Source organism: Podarcis erhardii, assembly GCF_964252035.2.
Source record: "Podarcis erhardii genome assembly, chromosome: 15".
In the NCBI taxonomy this organism is placed as follows: Eukaryota; Metazoa; Chordata; class Lepidosauria; order Squamata; family Lacertidae; genus Podarcis; species Podarcis erhardii.
This window is the reverse complement of record NC_138505.1, coordinates 26997214-27013688: the sequence shown is the minus strand read 5'-3', so window position 1 is coordinate 27013688 and position 16475 is coordinate 26997214. Positions and strand designations below refer to the sequence as shown.

At 43.0% G+C, this 16475-nt stretch overlaps 1 protein-coding gene across 3 annotated transcripts in view; it reads left to right on the top strand.

The window, feature by feature from the left end:
- The window catches only part of PISD (phosphatidylserine decarboxylase), a 41114-nt gene that overhangs the window by 4102 nt on the left and 20537 nt on the right, over positions 1–16475 (top strand). Inside the window, exons 2-3 of one of the 3 annotated variants that reach the window (XM_081842816.1) lie at positions 3773–3870; positions 6339–6514. In XM_081842816.1, the coding sequence (XP_081698942.1) occupies positions 3773–3870; positions 6339–6514 (274 nt within the window). Of the gene's footprint in view, positions 1–3772; positions 3871–6338; positions 6515–15158; positions 15336–15571; positions 15667–16475 lie in introns of those variants that run through there. The other 2 variants (XM_081842818.1, XM_081842815.1) reach the window with 2 other exon arrangements.

The window sequence follows — 16475 nt, the reverse complement described above, 5'->3', positions numbered from 1 at the left end:
AAAAACAAAAAGGAAAAGGGGGAAAATATACTGAAAACCTGCAAAGAACTTAAAAGATAAAATACATTAAAGGGTCTAGGAGAACAAGACAGTCCTTGCCAGGTGCCAAAAAAGTAATGTGGCGCACCAGGCAAGCCTCTCTAGGCAGAGCACCACAGGTGCAGGCGAGGGTGAGGGGGAAGGTGTTAGCTGCCCAAGGGGCCCTGGCCCTTGTCACCAGTTTATTCTATAAAATGTGGGCTGTCCTGAGTACAGCGTCAGTAGAAAGGTGAGATATAAATTATAACTAAATGCACAGTTCTGTCATCGCACTTTATTTGGCCCTAAGGACTGTAATATGAACTGGCTCCCTGGCAGGTGAAGGCAGCCAACTCCAGTAAGTTTGGAACATTCTGATCTTCCTCTGTGGAGGCTTTATCTGCAGGCCCAACTAGCTATTGGGAAGAGGAAGAGATCCTATTCAAAGCTTTTCAGTCCTGCTTCAGAGACACCTCTTACTAACAGCTGAAATATATGCAGCTGTTGAAATCCATTGAACTCATGATGGAAGCTTTCGCCTTGTGTATGTTGACTTCCAGCAGTTTGACTTCACCCCCAAAAGGCACACTCCTCCATTGTCTCCTGAGACAGATGGATGCCAGCAACAACAAGATGAGAAACAGTTTTAATCAGTCAGTGTAGAAAGCTGTGCTTGGTGCTAAGAGATCTGGGATCATATAATGGTTCAGCTTTGGACTTTACTGAGTGGTCTTGGGCAAGTGACTCTGCCTAATTGCATTCACAATTTGTAATTGTATTAGTGGCATAGTTTTCAGTGCAGGTGAACAAATGTCAGGATTGTAAAATGTGACCATAAAATAGAACCAATGACTTTGTACCCAGTGACCCCCATTAAATTTTGTGAGCCAAAGTAAGCAATCTGGGATATGCCTCAAACTCTGGCAGGGTGTGTGTGTGTGTGTGTGTGTGTGTGTGTGTGTGTGTGTGTCACAAATAGCAAGGGTTTGGTTTAGCCCTATCTTAATGGGTCCCCAAGGGCATCTTCCCCACCCTAAGTTATGTGGGGAGTTATGTGAGGCTGCTGTTTGTGGATTTTAGCTCTGCTTTTAACACTATCCTCCCCCATAGACTGGTGTCCAAGCTAGAGGCGATTGGACTCTCCAACTCCACCTGTCTCTGGGTTTTGGACTTTTTGTCAGAACGTTCTCAGAGGGTTAGAGTAGGGTCACATATGTCCACAGCCCTTAGCCTTAACACCGGCTCACCACAGGGTTGTGTGTTGAGTCCCCTGCTCTATACTCTCTATACGTATGATTGTACAGCCATTTATTCCAGCAACAAAATCATCAAGTTTGCTGATGACACTACGGTGGTGGGGCTCATTTCAGGAGGGGATGAGTCCGCCTATCGGGACGAGGTGGAGCGGCTTTGTGCTTGGTGTGGAGAGAACAATCTGGCTCTTAATACGGCTAAGACCAAGGAATTGGTGGTGGATTACAGGAAAAAAAAGGCGGACATTCAGCCCTTGTATATCAACGGGGAACGGGTGGAGAGGGTGGCGGAATTCAGGTTTTTGGGAGTGACTATCGATCAGGGCATGACTTGGAGCGCAAATACCACTGCTCTGGTGAAGAAGGCCCAGCAGAGAATTTATTTCCTCAGACTTTTAAAGAAGAACAATCTGAGTGAGAGACTGCTGGTGTCCTTCTACCGAGGCTCCATAGAGAGCATTCTCACATACTGTATTTGTGCCTGGTTCTCCAGCTGTACAGCTAGGAAGAGGAAGGTGCTCCAGAAGGTCATAACCACAGCCCAAAGGATTATTGGTCATCCCCTCCCATCTTTGGAAGAACTGTACGGTTCCCGTTGTCTTAGGAAAGCAAACAATATCCTGCAGGATGCATCTCACCCGGGACACAGTCTGTTTGTACTACTGCCTTCTGGCAGGAGATACAGAAACATCAAGTCAAGGACAAATAGACTGAAAAATAGTTTCTATCCAAGAGCTGTGGCCTTCTTAAATGCAGTAACTCGATAGTGTGACCTGGGAGTTTGATGGGTGTGGGTGTGGGTGTGGCTGGAATGTGGTTTGTTTGGTTGTTGTTGTTGTTTTGCTTTTGTTGTTTTTAAGGGATGGCATCCAATTTCGTTGCACTTGTGCAATGTTGCACTTGTGTAATGACAATAAAGAATCTATCTATCTATCTATCTAATCACACATATAGTAAATCACTGCACACATTTGTGTACATTTGCAGATTGCCACATGTCTCTGCAGAGATGCATTTCTTCACACAGTGCATAATTAACTGGAATTTGCTGCCACAAGATGGCTACCACATTGGATGGCTTTCAGTGGAAGTTAGCCTTATTTTTCACACATTTGTCTATCGATGGTTATATACTATACCCAGTGTCAGAAGCAGTACATCTCTGTGTGCCAGTTGCTGGGAATTCCAAGTGGGAAGAGTGGTTTAGCTTTTGAGTTCTGCTTGTGGGGGTTTTATGGGTGCATCTGGTTGATCATTGTGAAAACAGGATGCTGGACTACTAGATGGTCTTTTTGTCTGATCCAACAGTGCTCCTCCAGTGTTCCTTCTCATCCATACCAATGTGGTAGTGGAGGATTTCAATAGGGTACCTATTCTCCTCTCCCCCATGCATTCCCTCACTTGGTATGATGAGAAGCATTTTGCTAGTCATCATAAAAAAAAACAGTTCCTGAGTTTCACCTACCTGTCATAACCAAGGAAGTGTACCTGGAGCAAGTCTGTAATGACAAGGCTTGATTCTCAGCGACTCCCATACAGTGTTGTGCAACATAGAAAACTTGAAAATAAATTCCATAGGGAGCAAATCTTAATTCAAATGCCATATTTTTTGCTCTATAAGACTCACTTTTTCCCTCCTAAAAAGTAAGGGGAAATGTGTGTGCATCTTATGGAGTGAATGCAGGCTGCACAGCTATCCCAGAAGCCAGAACAGCAAGAGGGCTCACTGCTTTCACTGCGCAGCGATCCCTCTTGTTCCGGCTTCTGAGATTCATAATATTTTTTTTTCTTGTTTTCCTCCTCCAAAAACTAGGTGCGTCTTATGGTCTGGTGCGCCTTATAGAGCGGAAAATACGGTGCTTTAATCAGGAGTAGGTTTAGACCATTGGCTTGAATTTGCTTTAGTGTGATAGTTTCCAGCTTGTAAGGTCTCATGTTCTCTGATGTGATTACACTGCAGAACCTCTCAGGGTTAACAAGAGGGTGATCACTTGGCAACAGTAATGTACTTTCCTCCTCACGACTTTAGATTTTCCATACACATCAAGGTTGATGGGTTTAAAATGCCCATGAACTCTGCTGCCAGCCTCAAGATAGAAGAGGTTGCAAAGGTCAGGGCTTCAGGTGCGGCTTCCTGTATTTCTTTACTGCTAAATTTGTCCTCAGTAAAAGCAGATTTTGGAAAGCCTGCAGAAACAGGAAAAAGTGGGCTAAAAATAATGAAGTGCAGCCCTGAACCTGCCAGTCAAGAAAGATGAAATGAGCTCTCTAAAATACACATTGCGTGATTTATTTATTTTAATTCTAAAAAGATTTATAACTTGCCCATCATCTGGAGTAGGTAAGGTAAAGCAGGAGTAGGTAAATATTATACAGTAATCCAGAGGAAGATAACGATTTGTAGCTCGGTTTATGAATATGTGTAGTTAATGTAGATTCTTTATATAGATATGCATCCATAATTATTTGTATTTTCCTGTTTTTATACCCATCACCACCAGTACCCTTTTCCACAGCAGCATTGTAAGACATGATAATCAGTCTATGAAGAAGATGTTGGTACTTTGGAAGCAACCACTTTCCCCATTCCTCCTTACTGGTAAGTATCCTCATATTTTTTCATCTTATTGTTTCTCTTACCACTTCAAACTATGATTACAAATTATGGTTTGGAAGCACAGTATTAAAGGTAGTTGGTTTGTTCAGGAAGTGGAAGAGAGAAGTTTTTTTGCAAGAGAGGGTTAGGGAGGGTATGGAAGGCTGGTTTCAATACACAGAACAGGACATGACCCTGTTTTCTGATATTTGATACTTATGCAATTTTGCTTTGTTTGAGTCTGTGACACAACATAATAAAGAATCTGTAATCTGTATGTGATGATGATTGTGACATGTCATGTACAGCAACTGCTCTTTGATGTTAAATTTCTGTTACCCATCCTTGGGAAATTTTAGGTCTCTGACTATTAGATGAAAATTAAACCTGTTGGTCTTGTAGTTCTTGCTGAATCAATCATGTGAAGGTATTCGTCATGTATATGCAGCGTGAGTATTCTGGTGGTGATGTAGGCCAGAACTGTTAATTATGTTTTAATCTTTGAAATTAATTTTGTTTGGTTGTGGCCAATTGGTGCCTTATGTGCAAGCACAATGACTTTTAATCTAGTGAAAGTGTCTGCTAACGGAGGAGGTGAAGCAACTTTTTACTTTCTCCCCCTGCCCTGGCCTGCAGACTCCAGTGACCCCTGAAAATCTGCTCTATAGAGTTGGGAGACCATCCAGAATAGGGTGGTTTTGTTCTGCCTTGAGCACAGAGGTGTCCTGTCCCAAGCAAGATGGGCAGATTTGCCAGTTTTAATTAAATGGATTTGAGAAGGGAGTTGCACAGACCATGAACCACCACAGAGAAGGCCCCATTTCCTAGTGGGGACACCCAGAGCCAGGCCACTAAAGAAGATCTGAATAATGTCCATACAGATTTATATAGGAGATGTGTAAACAAAGTAATATAGCTGGAAGAAGTGCAAAAGCCTTGGCTTCCTGAACACTTGAAACAATTTTCAGAAATTTAATTAACTACTGTAATTAATTAACTAATTAATTTTATATGCGGCTCTTCATCCAAAGATCACAGGCTGGTTTACAGCATTAAAATACAAAATGAAAACACAAGGTACATAACTTAATTACAATCGCAAAAACCAATAATCCCCCACCCACAGACAAATAGAAATGTTTTGACCCCAAGGCCTTTAATTAATACATTCTAATCCAGAAAAAAACTGATGCAGCTAATGTGGCATATTCTCTCTAGTTGTGTCAGTCTCTGGGGTCCCAAAAGAAGGAAGAAAGCTCAGAATAACATAGTCATGGTTATGTATACCAGTATACCTGAAGGAGCGTCTCCACCCCCATCGTTCTGCCCGGACGCTGAGGTCCAGCGCCGAGGGCCTTCTGGCGGTTCCCTCATTACGAGAAGCAAAGCTACAGGGAACCAGGCAGAGGGCCTTCTCGGTAGTGGCACCCGCCTTGTGGAACGCCCCCCCATCAGATGTCAAAGCTTTAAATAACTACCTGACATTCAGAAGACATCTTAAGGCAGCCCTGTTCAGGGAAGTTTTTAATCTGTGATATTTTAGTGTATTTCTGGTTTTTATGGAAGCCGCCCAGAGTGGCTGGGGAAACCCAGCCAGATGGGCGGGGTACAAATAATAAATTATTATTATTATTATTATTATCTTGTTCTCAGTGGCAAGAAGGGAAGGTTGGTGGCTTGCTGATTTACATAAGGGCTAGCCAATCAGTTTTGTGCAAATGCAGTTGTTACTGCAAGTTGGAAAAACATGTTTCCTTTCCACTGACTCTGGTCCATGTGTCTAAAATGCAGTGAGAGTGCTTTCACAGCAGGCTCACTGCTGAAACTATTTTTACATTGTTTTAACCAGCCATAGGACCTTATGGTAAAGAAACCTCGTCAGTAAAAAGCATCTGCCTGTATGCAAATGTATTCCAGTTTGCATCCTAGCTGAGGTTCTTTTGCTCCCACAAATGATTCCCAGAAGACTTCATTTTAGTGTATGCTCCTGTCCAGCAGGTGGCAGTAGGGAAGTGCAAGATGCTTCTTGTGCTATGATAAGAAACACAAATTAATAATATCCATGCTTGCATAGAAATGGAAAAGGATTAGAATCATATGATATTTCTTTCCCCCTTCCCCTCCCTTGTTTTCTTTTATCTTTTGGCTCTCCAATTTGCACTGTTAACTGAGTGGAAGCACCATGTGTATATAAATTGTCAAAGTAAAATAATTGTTTTACTTGAATGTGGGCTCTGTTCCATAGTGCTCTATGTTTGAGAACTGAAGCTGTGAGTTGGGAATTGATTTGTCTAGGAAGTGACCATTGATGGTTTGAAAGAACCCCCAGCCAATCTTTGTAACAATGGTGATGTTTCTCTCTGGGCTGGCTTGGAGATGCCAGGTTCACTGTACAACCTCTTCCTCTGTTACACCGCAGTGTCAATGGCTGCCTGCCTGATTTCCTAAAGTACTATCTCCTTTTGTTACAGGTCAGCGGAAACTCTACACTGCACCAGTGAGGAGTGTACTGCGGTTACGTCCACTGCACCTTTTGGTGGCTACAGGTGGAGGTTATGCGGGGTACAAGCAATATGAGAATTATAAGGAGAATCAGCTCAGAAAGTCGGGTTTAGAGCCACCCCCCAAAATCGCAAGTGATTGGGAGGTGAGTTGTGGAAGTTTTTATGCCATGTTCTTAAACATCTCACCATCCCTTGCTAAAAACAACATGAACTTGCCGAATGTAAAATTAAATGAATGGTGTGGTCCAGTGGCTCTAAAGTTTTGTGTCTTGGGTGTGAGAAACCCAAGTTGAATTCCCTGCTCAGCTCTGCAGCTTGCTGAGTGGCTTTGAGCAAGTCACGGAGTGCCAGTCCAGGGCTGCTATGAGGTGCGACCATCATTCTGAGTTTCTTTGAGGAAGGACAGAACACCAGTATGCATTCATAAGTATTCAGCCTTTCCCCCCTTCTTTTTCTTTTTCTTTTTCTTTTTTTAAATAATCTTTATTACTTTTCAAACTTACGGCAGACAAGAAAAAAGAACAAAAGAAGAAACAATACAATAAACAATACAAAACATAACCTTAACACTAAATTAAACAAAACAAAACAACAACAATTTAAAAAACATATAGCATACCATTTCATTAGTCTATCTTTCATTCCCTTATTTCATCGACTTCCTCTCACCTCCCTTTTTGTATTCCACTTCTGTTACTTGTTTCAGCCAATCCTTTCCATCTTTCTCTATCTTTATCATTATGAATGTCTTAACACATTTTTAACCTTATTTTCCATTAATACTAAAATACTTATTTATACTTAACTCCTTATAGCATTTCTGCTAAAGCCATAAAGTTTCATTCCAACAATTTTCAAACACTCATTAATTTTACAATATTTCTATGTACAAACTTTAGACTTTCCCAATCTTCTACCACCATCTCTTCTCCCTGGACTCGGATTCTGCCAATCATTTCCGTCCATTCCATATAGTTCATCAACCTGGAGATCTTCTGTCCGAGGCTCTTAAATCTTTTCCAAGTCCCTTCTGCAATTCTTCTTCATATTCTTTGATGCTGAACATGCTGAAGAGCAAGTCTCGGGGAGGCCCCAACCCAGCCATGCCTCCATTCCCTCTCGACAGGCCAGCCAACTCTCCACAGCTAGAACCAAGGTCCATACAATATCTCAAATCATGTTTCAAGACTTCTCCAGATCCAAAGACCCCCACAACTCCAATCACCTCCTGACCCAGATTCAGAACCCAGAGGTCAATAAATCCCTGCATGAAAGAGTCTATCCAACCTTCCTTCTCCAGTGCAGGCAGGGCTCCAATCTTCAAATTCTGATTTTTTCTATATTCATTCATAAGAGGCCTCCACTTATAGTCCTCGATTTGCCTCTGAAAGGCTGGAGCTTCCACTTGTATTACTTTAGGTTCAACAACCGCAACTTTCTCCTTCTTCTCCCCAGTTTGTCCTGTCAAAGTAGTTTCCTGTATCAAATCCTGAGCAATTTCTGTATTAATGGTTACTTTTTGTCCCAAATTTATCACTTTTTGTCCCAAGTTCTCAAGTTTGGAATTCATAACATCCGTCTTTTTGTGAAGCTGTTCCAGCGAGTAGCTTATCTTACATAAAACAGACACTAAAGCTCCTTCTGTCAACATTCTTAAAGTCCAAGGTCAATCTCTGATTCTCACAGCTCTTATCTTGCAGCTGGAAAAAACCCACTCTTGTAACAGTTTCAAAAGCTCCCTCGAGAGGGAAACAGTCTCCACTTGTATCGATCCTTTCATGCGCATTTTAAAATATAAAGTTAGTTTCAATTTTCAATTACTTTTCCTCCTTTTTGAACGCAGAAGAGGACAATGGAAACAATATATTTCTCTTATTTAGCCATCTGTCAACATGCTATCCGTTCACAGTCAATGAACTCTCCCAAAATGTTAATTCTGCTGGCAGCCCTTTTCTAGGTTCAGAGCAGTGGTAATTTAATTTTTCACTCTCTCCTGCAGGCTCACTAAGTCCAAAATTTCCCCCCTCTTCTCCTGCTTCCAAGGGTTTTTTTTAACAGTTTTAACCGATGGAGATTTAATCCTTTACAAAATACTTTCCAAGGCTTTAAGTTGCAACGTCTTTGCTTCAATCTATTTACAAAAGAGGAAGGCGGACTTCCTGTTTAAAACCTTCCCACTTTGATGCCAAATTAATGAATTTAAAGATCCAATTTTCCGTTCTACTCACGGGTAGTTGTTTAAAGTCAAATTGTCCACAGGAAAAAGTCAGCGCTCTCTGGCAACAGCAGTGCGGCTTCACTCCGTGAAAGAAGCAGTCAATTCAAAGCACCACGCCGCTCACCCCACTTCGCTCCGGATCCCCAAATCAGGGTTTCCCCGCGAGTAGGGGAGGCGCAAAAGGTGCCAGCCGAATCCCAAGTTCACAAGCTTCTCCCGCCTGTGATTTCAACGGGTCTCCGCCTTCGCCGTGGCGGTCAGACCCTAATTTCCACGGAGCAAATTCCTCCTGATCGGAGGAACTCCGCCATTGCCTGGAGGCGCCAACCCGGAAGTCCCCCTTCTTTTTCTTTTTGGACCCACCTATCACCTTTTATCTTGCTCCCTGGGGTGTCATGACTAGTGGCATTTTGGTTTAGTTGCCTATTGTAATAGTGATGATAGCAATGAATTTTTTCCAGAAAAAGAGATGCTGGAACTCACCATGAACACCTCCATTGTTCTCCTAAAATGGCAATGGTGCCCAGTTGAGAGGTGCTGGAAATGAGTTCTGGCAAGTTCTGGCTTTTTTTAAAAAAAGCCCTGTGTGGTAGTAATAAGGGGGGAGGGCCATATTGCTCCATGGTAGAGCACCAGCTCTGAATGCAGAAGGTCCTAGGTTCAGTTCCCTGCTTCTCCAAGTAGGGCTGAGAAAGACAGCAGTCTGAAACCCTGGAGAGCCACTTATAGTCAGGGCCTTTTCTGGACTGCAAAAGGAGAGGGGTCTTTAAAGCATTTGGGTGATGAGTGCAAAGGGGGTTCTGTATGTGGGTCTCACTTGGATGAGCGGTAATGCAGTCACCGGTGGTTGTAGTACCTGCAACATGGAGCTTTCCTTCACCAGGGCTCTAGGGTGGCCAATTAAATGAGTGAACTTTGGATGGCTTGATTCCATTAGGAACTAGATACAAAGGAGTGCAACTGCATAGTCTGTAGTTCTGATGCTCCTGTGTGTCTGTGTGTATTCAGCCAGTGACTCTGCAAGTGTTGAATACAAGGTCTGAGCTGTGCCAACCCTCTTGTTCCTGCTGGTCTGACTTCTGTGTCCTGTAGTTGACTCCTTGAGCAGAACAGCTTGTTCTGTTGGTGCTGAGGAATGTTTCTGGGACCGTTTTCTATTTCTCTCTGTGTTTCTGCAAGTGGTCTCCACGGTGTGTAAATGTGGTATGCCCCTTTTGCTTTAAAAACTGCTGGCACCCAACCTTTAGACTTTTGCATCTGCCCATTATCTCGCTCTTGTGGGGTGGGGTGGGGGATGAGCACAGGTCATAGCTAATGCTCCTTTTTTGATGTTAACATTTCTGTATAGCTTCCTCCTGCCCTGTAAATCAAGTGTCCCACCGCAGAGCCTCAAATCAAGTGCTAAGATGTTGGAATGCAGTGTTTACTGACAAGTCTGTGGCTTGGCTGGCCCCTAATTGCACCCCTGAATTGAATGGTTTGCCAAATTAATAGTAGAACGAGGGGGGGGGGCTGTCTTGCTTCTTGCTGCAAACAATGGGAGGCTCAAAAAATATAAAAGCTTGATTGTTCAAAGTGGAGTCTATTTTTGCTGACCCCCCCCCCCCATTGCAGGTTTTTTTGTATCCTTGGTCACAAATGACTGAGCTTTTCCCACTTCTGTATGGGTAATGAGTTGTGTAGTTGCCCATCACCAGGACAGGAATGGATTGCTGGGAGAGAGGGGTGGGGGGCTCGCCCCTTGATTCAGTCTCCACTACACAGGGCTAGCCTATTTGTGTTGGTAGGAAGGTGTTACATTTTAAATTGCACTTGAGCTTGCTGCAAAGTGGCAAGTGTGCACAGAGTGAGAGTGTATAAAAGAGGCAAATTTCACAGAGAAGCAGTATCGGTCATTAGGACTGCTATGGCACTAATTTTATCAAATAAAAATTAGTTGTGTTCTGTCAGCTCATCCAGTTGTTGGAGCTTCCATTGCTGGTGTGAATCAAAACTGTTTTGTGAGATCAACATAAATTTATGGAAAAGTATGTCATAGAATCATAGAATTTGTGGAGTTGGAAGGGATTCCAAGGGTCATCTAGTCCAAACCTCTGCAATGCAGAAAACACAATTAAAATTCCCTGACAGATGGCCATTTGATTCCCAGGAGGTGTCAGCATTAAGTTGTTAACCTTGCTTTAAAGCAGGCTTCCTCAAACTCGGCCCTCCAGATGTTTTTGGCCTACGACTCCCATGATCCCTAGCTAGCAGGACCAGTGGTCAGGGATGATGGAAATTGTAGTCTCAAAACATCGGGAGGGCCGAGTTTGAGGAAGCCTGCTTTAAAGGCAGGGATGGAGTATAGCCTATGCCCTTCCAAATGTTGCTGCTGGGGCTACTGGGAGTTGCAGAGTCCAGCAACGCCTGGAGAAGGGCCACTAGTTCCCCGTTCTTGCTTTGACATAGAGCTCTGATTCCAGCTTTTCCAAAGTTGGATCGCACAGTGAATATGAGAGGGGGATTTACTTCCATTTAATTAGATGAATGAAGATGGCTCGGATTGCATTGGGTAGACATGTTATCATGTAGCCAGGAGGCCGAGAATCCAAAAAGCATTTCCTGAATGTGTTCACAGGCTGTGTCCAAAGGGGTTAGAGGTCTTTAGGGAGAAGAAGCCTTTCCTCCAAAGAGCTCGGCATTCTTGCCACATCGATTTACACAAGGAAGCCTTGACCAAAGAATGTGCTTGTGTACACTTGGCCGGATGAGAGCAGCTTTTCGCCTTGAGCTGCAGCTTGTTCATTTTATATTTTCCTTTGGTGTGTGAAAAAGCTCCCTGCTTTTTTGTTAATGAAGAGACTCTTGGCCATTCTAGTGGGCTGCTTTGTGCCTTTGCATTTCAGAATGGCTGTTTCTGTATGGCGCAGACCTGGGGAATTCTGCATAAAAGATTTTTCTGCCCCTTCCAGTTGTTTGTTAGCTGCCTTGAGTACCATTTGTTGGAAAGGTAGAATGCAAATTGAGCAACAACAGCAAAAGTAACTCCTTTTACTATTCAGTTAATGAAGAGAATTTACAGTGGTACCTTGGTTTAAGAACAGGTTAGTTTATGAACAACTTGGATTAAGAACGCTGCAAATCCAAAAGTAGGTGTTTTAGTTTGTTAACTTTGCCTTGGAAGCAGAACATGTTCCGCTTCCTGTTGAGAGTGTTCCATTTGTAAATTAAGTCCCCCACTGCTGTGGGAAAGCACACCTTGGTTTAAGAGCGCTTTGGTTTAAGAACGGACGTCCGGAACGGATTAAGTTAGTAAACCAAGGTACCATTGTATACCTCACTGATTTAGAGCCTAACAATAAAAAACATTAGAAATGTTACCAACAAATTCATATAAAAGCAACACAAAACAGCAGTGGGATAACCTTAGCAGCCAGGTATAATGATGGATAAAATCAAAAGATCTACAACACTTGGGCAAATGAAAAGACATTTCAGTTTGCCTCAGACCAAGTTCCTTGTATAAGTGAACCCCTGTAACTTTTGCTCTCCTGTGTGCATAGGGTGAAATTCTCTGCATGCACTAGTCATCATAGACTCAGATACAGCTACTGAGAGAGGGTTAATTTGCTGAGCTTTTTGTTGTTTCCCCTGCTCCTCACTATTTTATTTTCATTTAAATGTAAACACCAAATACTATTGCACAATTGGGCTCAGAATAGATAATGGGAATGCTGCCTACAACCCAGGTAGAAAAGGTGCTGCCAAGATCCAAGAGAACTCTGTGAACTTTGGAGGAGCCCCAGTTCACAGTGACATCTGACACTGAGCACGCGGCGTGTAACCTGGCCTGTTCATGCAGCTTAGCCGTTCCCAGCTCTGGAGAGGGAACCTTAGTGTGATGGGCCATAATTTGGCACCTGAGTAGCCCTAAAAAACACGAAGCCCCAGTGGCGCTTCACCGACGTAGCCTTTCCTGGCGGAGGGGAGTGGCATGCATTGATGAGTGATCCACTCTGATGACATGGCACACTCTGCTGAAAGGGTACAAATTGCATCTGTGGGCTCTGTTGCAATATGATATCTCCTTCTGCTGGAGATCCTGACTCAGAAAATAATCAATGGAAAACCCCAAGCAGGGATTCCTTTCCTGAGCCTAAGTTTGCTGCCGGTACAGAATGAACTGTAATGTGGGTCAGTCTGGCTGCATTGCCAATATGTATAGTTAAAATGAGTGAAAAGTAGCCTCAGCAAGCAGCCTCCTCTATCTGCAGTGTGAACTTAATGGACAGGGTTATTGTAAGTGCATTTTGAACACCTGGAAATGTAATAACAAATTTGTTTTGCTGCCTCATAGCCCAAAATTTCCAGAATGGTGTACATAAAAATAATTAAAACAGAATATAAAAGAATAAAAAGTACAGTAAAACAATAGTATAGGTAGATCGCTAGATGCAGTGATGTGAGACAGAAAATGTTCCAAAACAATTTCCCCCCAATGCTTCATTTTTCTGTGGAAAAATAACAGCTATTTGATGTTAGCAACTTTGAGTGGGAGAAAAGCCAGAGATAAATGTATAAATAAGGAAATGGTTGTTCAGGAAACCACATAGTGTTAAATGGGGAAAAAATGACTTCTTTAAAATTCTGCCTGTAGTTATTCCACAGAAGCCACGTGTCTTTGACTCTGTACCTTCTGAGTCATTTTTGAGCAAATAATTATTTAGCAGGTTGAGAGAGAAGAAGAACCCCAAATGTTTAAAATCTAGAGTCATCTCCTTAGAGATACAGAAGTTAAGCTGTGCTAAAATTATTGGGAAGAATTGTTGTAGTGGTTATTCTTTTATTTTATTTTCATTTATGAATCACTTCTCATGAGGCATCTCAAAGCGATTTAGTATATAATATGAACATATATAAAACAGTTACACATATGCAACAGTTTGAAACAGTCGCATATATAAAAACAAATTACACACACATAAACATGTTTGCAACAACAACACATACACCAAATCAGTTCAGATCCCATACAGTTACCAGTCTTTGCTGTATGCATGCTGGTATCTGTGATTTTCAGAACCTTGCAATACTGAGAACTAGAAACACTCACTGCTTTTATAATCCACTTTGGAATGAACAAAACTTGTCCATCAGTATTTAGAATGCATGCTGCTTTTCCAATGCAGCTCACCTAAAGAAAAAATAGTATAAAATCACAAGCTCAAATAAAACACAAAGTAGTTAACCAGCACTAGCTAATATCCCTCTGCATAAATAAGCTTTACATTCTGTTGAGAAAGTTGTGAGGGAAGAGGAACCTAGAATCCTCAGAAAAGCTCGTACACTAAAGACACTGCTCTGTACAGCTGATGGCATCACTTGGCATAGCAAAGGGTTTTGGAGCAAGGCCTGGGTAATTGTATGGGGTGGTAGTGGTTTGTTTAGGGTAGAACCACTTGGTGCCTTGTTGGCAGACATATAATATTCCCAACCCTGTGACACCTGACTTCTGTGGAATAACTACAGGCAGAATTCACAACCCACAGTCCTCCAGGGGGTGGAGGACCCACAAGGTAGAATTGGTGGTTGTGGGAGGAGTGCCCTCAAGGTAACTTCTTGAATCAAAGCCTGGCTGGGGAAGACATTATATCATCTCTCACCATCTGATTCTCCCTGCAGATCATGAAGACAGTACTGACCTAGATCAGGGGTAGGCAACCTAAGGCCCATGGGCCACAAGCGTCCCACGGGGGTCGTTTAACCGGCCCCCGAACCGAGCCGCCTGCTTGGCAAGTCCCCGCGCGCTGCGCTAAACCAGTGCAGTGCGGGGACTCACTTCCACAGTGCTGAAATCGCGTCTGCGCAGACGCAGGAAATTGTGGGTGCGCTCATGTGCATGCGCAGTCCGGCCCATGGAGGGATCTCCACTGGAGTGAACCGGCCCAGGCGAGGTAAACCTTGCCGACCCCTGACCTAGATGGACCAACTGGTCTGACTCAGTAAAAGTTAGCTTCCTTTGAAGGCTGTAGCTCAGTGGCAGAACCTTGGCTTTGCCCGCAGAAGTTATTGGGCACAATCCATGGCAACATTTCCAGGTAGGGCTGGGAATAGCCCGTCTGAAACCCTGGAGAGCTACTAAGGTAGAGGGACCCAATGATATGTCTCTGTGTAAATAGAGCTTCCTGTGATCCTTACGAAGAGCACATAAGCAAAACAGAGACGTTTCTACAAAGAAAATCTATTGGGGAATGCTACAAAACATTTAGCTATGCCAACATTTTTTAGCCAGGATTTTGCCAGTTTTTATTTATGTATTTTCATTTATTTAACAAGATTGGTATTCCTCCTTAATCAAACAAATCACTAAGTGCTTTATTTGTTTGCAGTAAAATTTCTACCATGCATTTATTTGCAAAGCAGAAGGCACAAGGCAGCTTATAATAAACCAAAATGAAACAGTATAGCAATAATATAGATTAAATAATATATTAATATAGATTAAAAAAGCAGATTGCTAATACAATACAAAGCAGGCAAAACAATACAAAGTTGCTAAACAAATGCAGTGGAAACCCCTTTCTGGAAAAGTTGCAGCCGCTGCTATGCTACCATCTGGCTTCTTCTGGTTCCTGGGCAGAGGCTTGCACAATCTGCCCACCCCTGAAGGACTGTCTGTGCTTGTCGGGAGAGGAAGAGTATATTTGGTGCCTGGCATCAGCAAGTGTTTATGGCTGTGGCTGGCCGATAATTTTGACTGCAAACTTGTGAGTTGCTGGTTTAAATATGTTTCCTGGAAGTGCATAGGGATAAGTGGAGGAGGAATGTAAGTTAGGATCTGGGAAGTGTGGTTATTGTTCCTTTTGTCTGAAAGCTGGAGAAGTGCCCCAGTCAACTAAGCTTGGAAACAGTGAGAAAGGGGACTTAGTGGACAGAAGGAGGGGCTTGCCCTCCCTCTCCCTTCCCACAGTGGTTTATAAAAGGAGCTGGAGTAACAACAGTCTGCAGTTGGAGCCGGTGACAGTACAGCGGAGCCAGGATTTGAGGAAGGCAGTCACCATCCCAGCCAACAGCGCCCAACCTTTTGCCCTTGCAAAGGTGCTTGAGAGCCCCTGAAGATCGGGTAGCTAAATATATTCACATGGTCTATAGACCCTTTTGATTTCTGTTTCTCCTCTATAGAGAGTCTTTTTGTGTGAATAAAATTTTAATTACAGTCCTGAGATAGAAAGATGAGGTAGTTTTGAGTTTCCCCTCTTTAATGGGGTTTCTTTTATGATGGGGTTGTAGCCTTGAAAAGCATCCAAAATAGTTCAGGATAAATGATTACACTATTCAGAAAGTCCACACAAAAGTGTGATGCTCTTTAATCCACTGTGTGTAGAAAGTACTTTGGACTTCCTATAAACTGGTTTAGTGCTTTTCCCAAAGCTGCTCTTTCAGACCAAGAGGGCTTCCTTTTTCAAACTTCCTTTTTCAAGCCTCAGCCTGAAATATTTTGGGGGTTTGTAAGAGTCCTAATGACTCATCAGCAGCTTCTCAGCCCCCTGCTGGTCTCTGTACAAGCTGGGCAGAGCCTGTGAGCAACTGGTGGGAGTCAGAGTGTCTTGTTATCATCATGAGTTTTATCGCCCCTCCTTCCTCACTCTTAGGCTTTCTGCCTTGCCGCCTCCTCTTAAAGAAGCACAAGGCATATTCTGGCATTTGGGGGATATCTGTGTTTTATGACAGAGATGGAACAACCTTAAGAGTTCTCATCCTGCAAGTCCAAGTAACTGAAACTTCAGCTGAAAGAGGCAGTTTCCACTTTCTGTTGATCTCTTAATGAAAGTACCAGACTGAGCCAGTGTTCTGAGCCTGCGCTCCATGAGAGGATGAATAACGGGTATTTTTTCAGTTATTGCAAA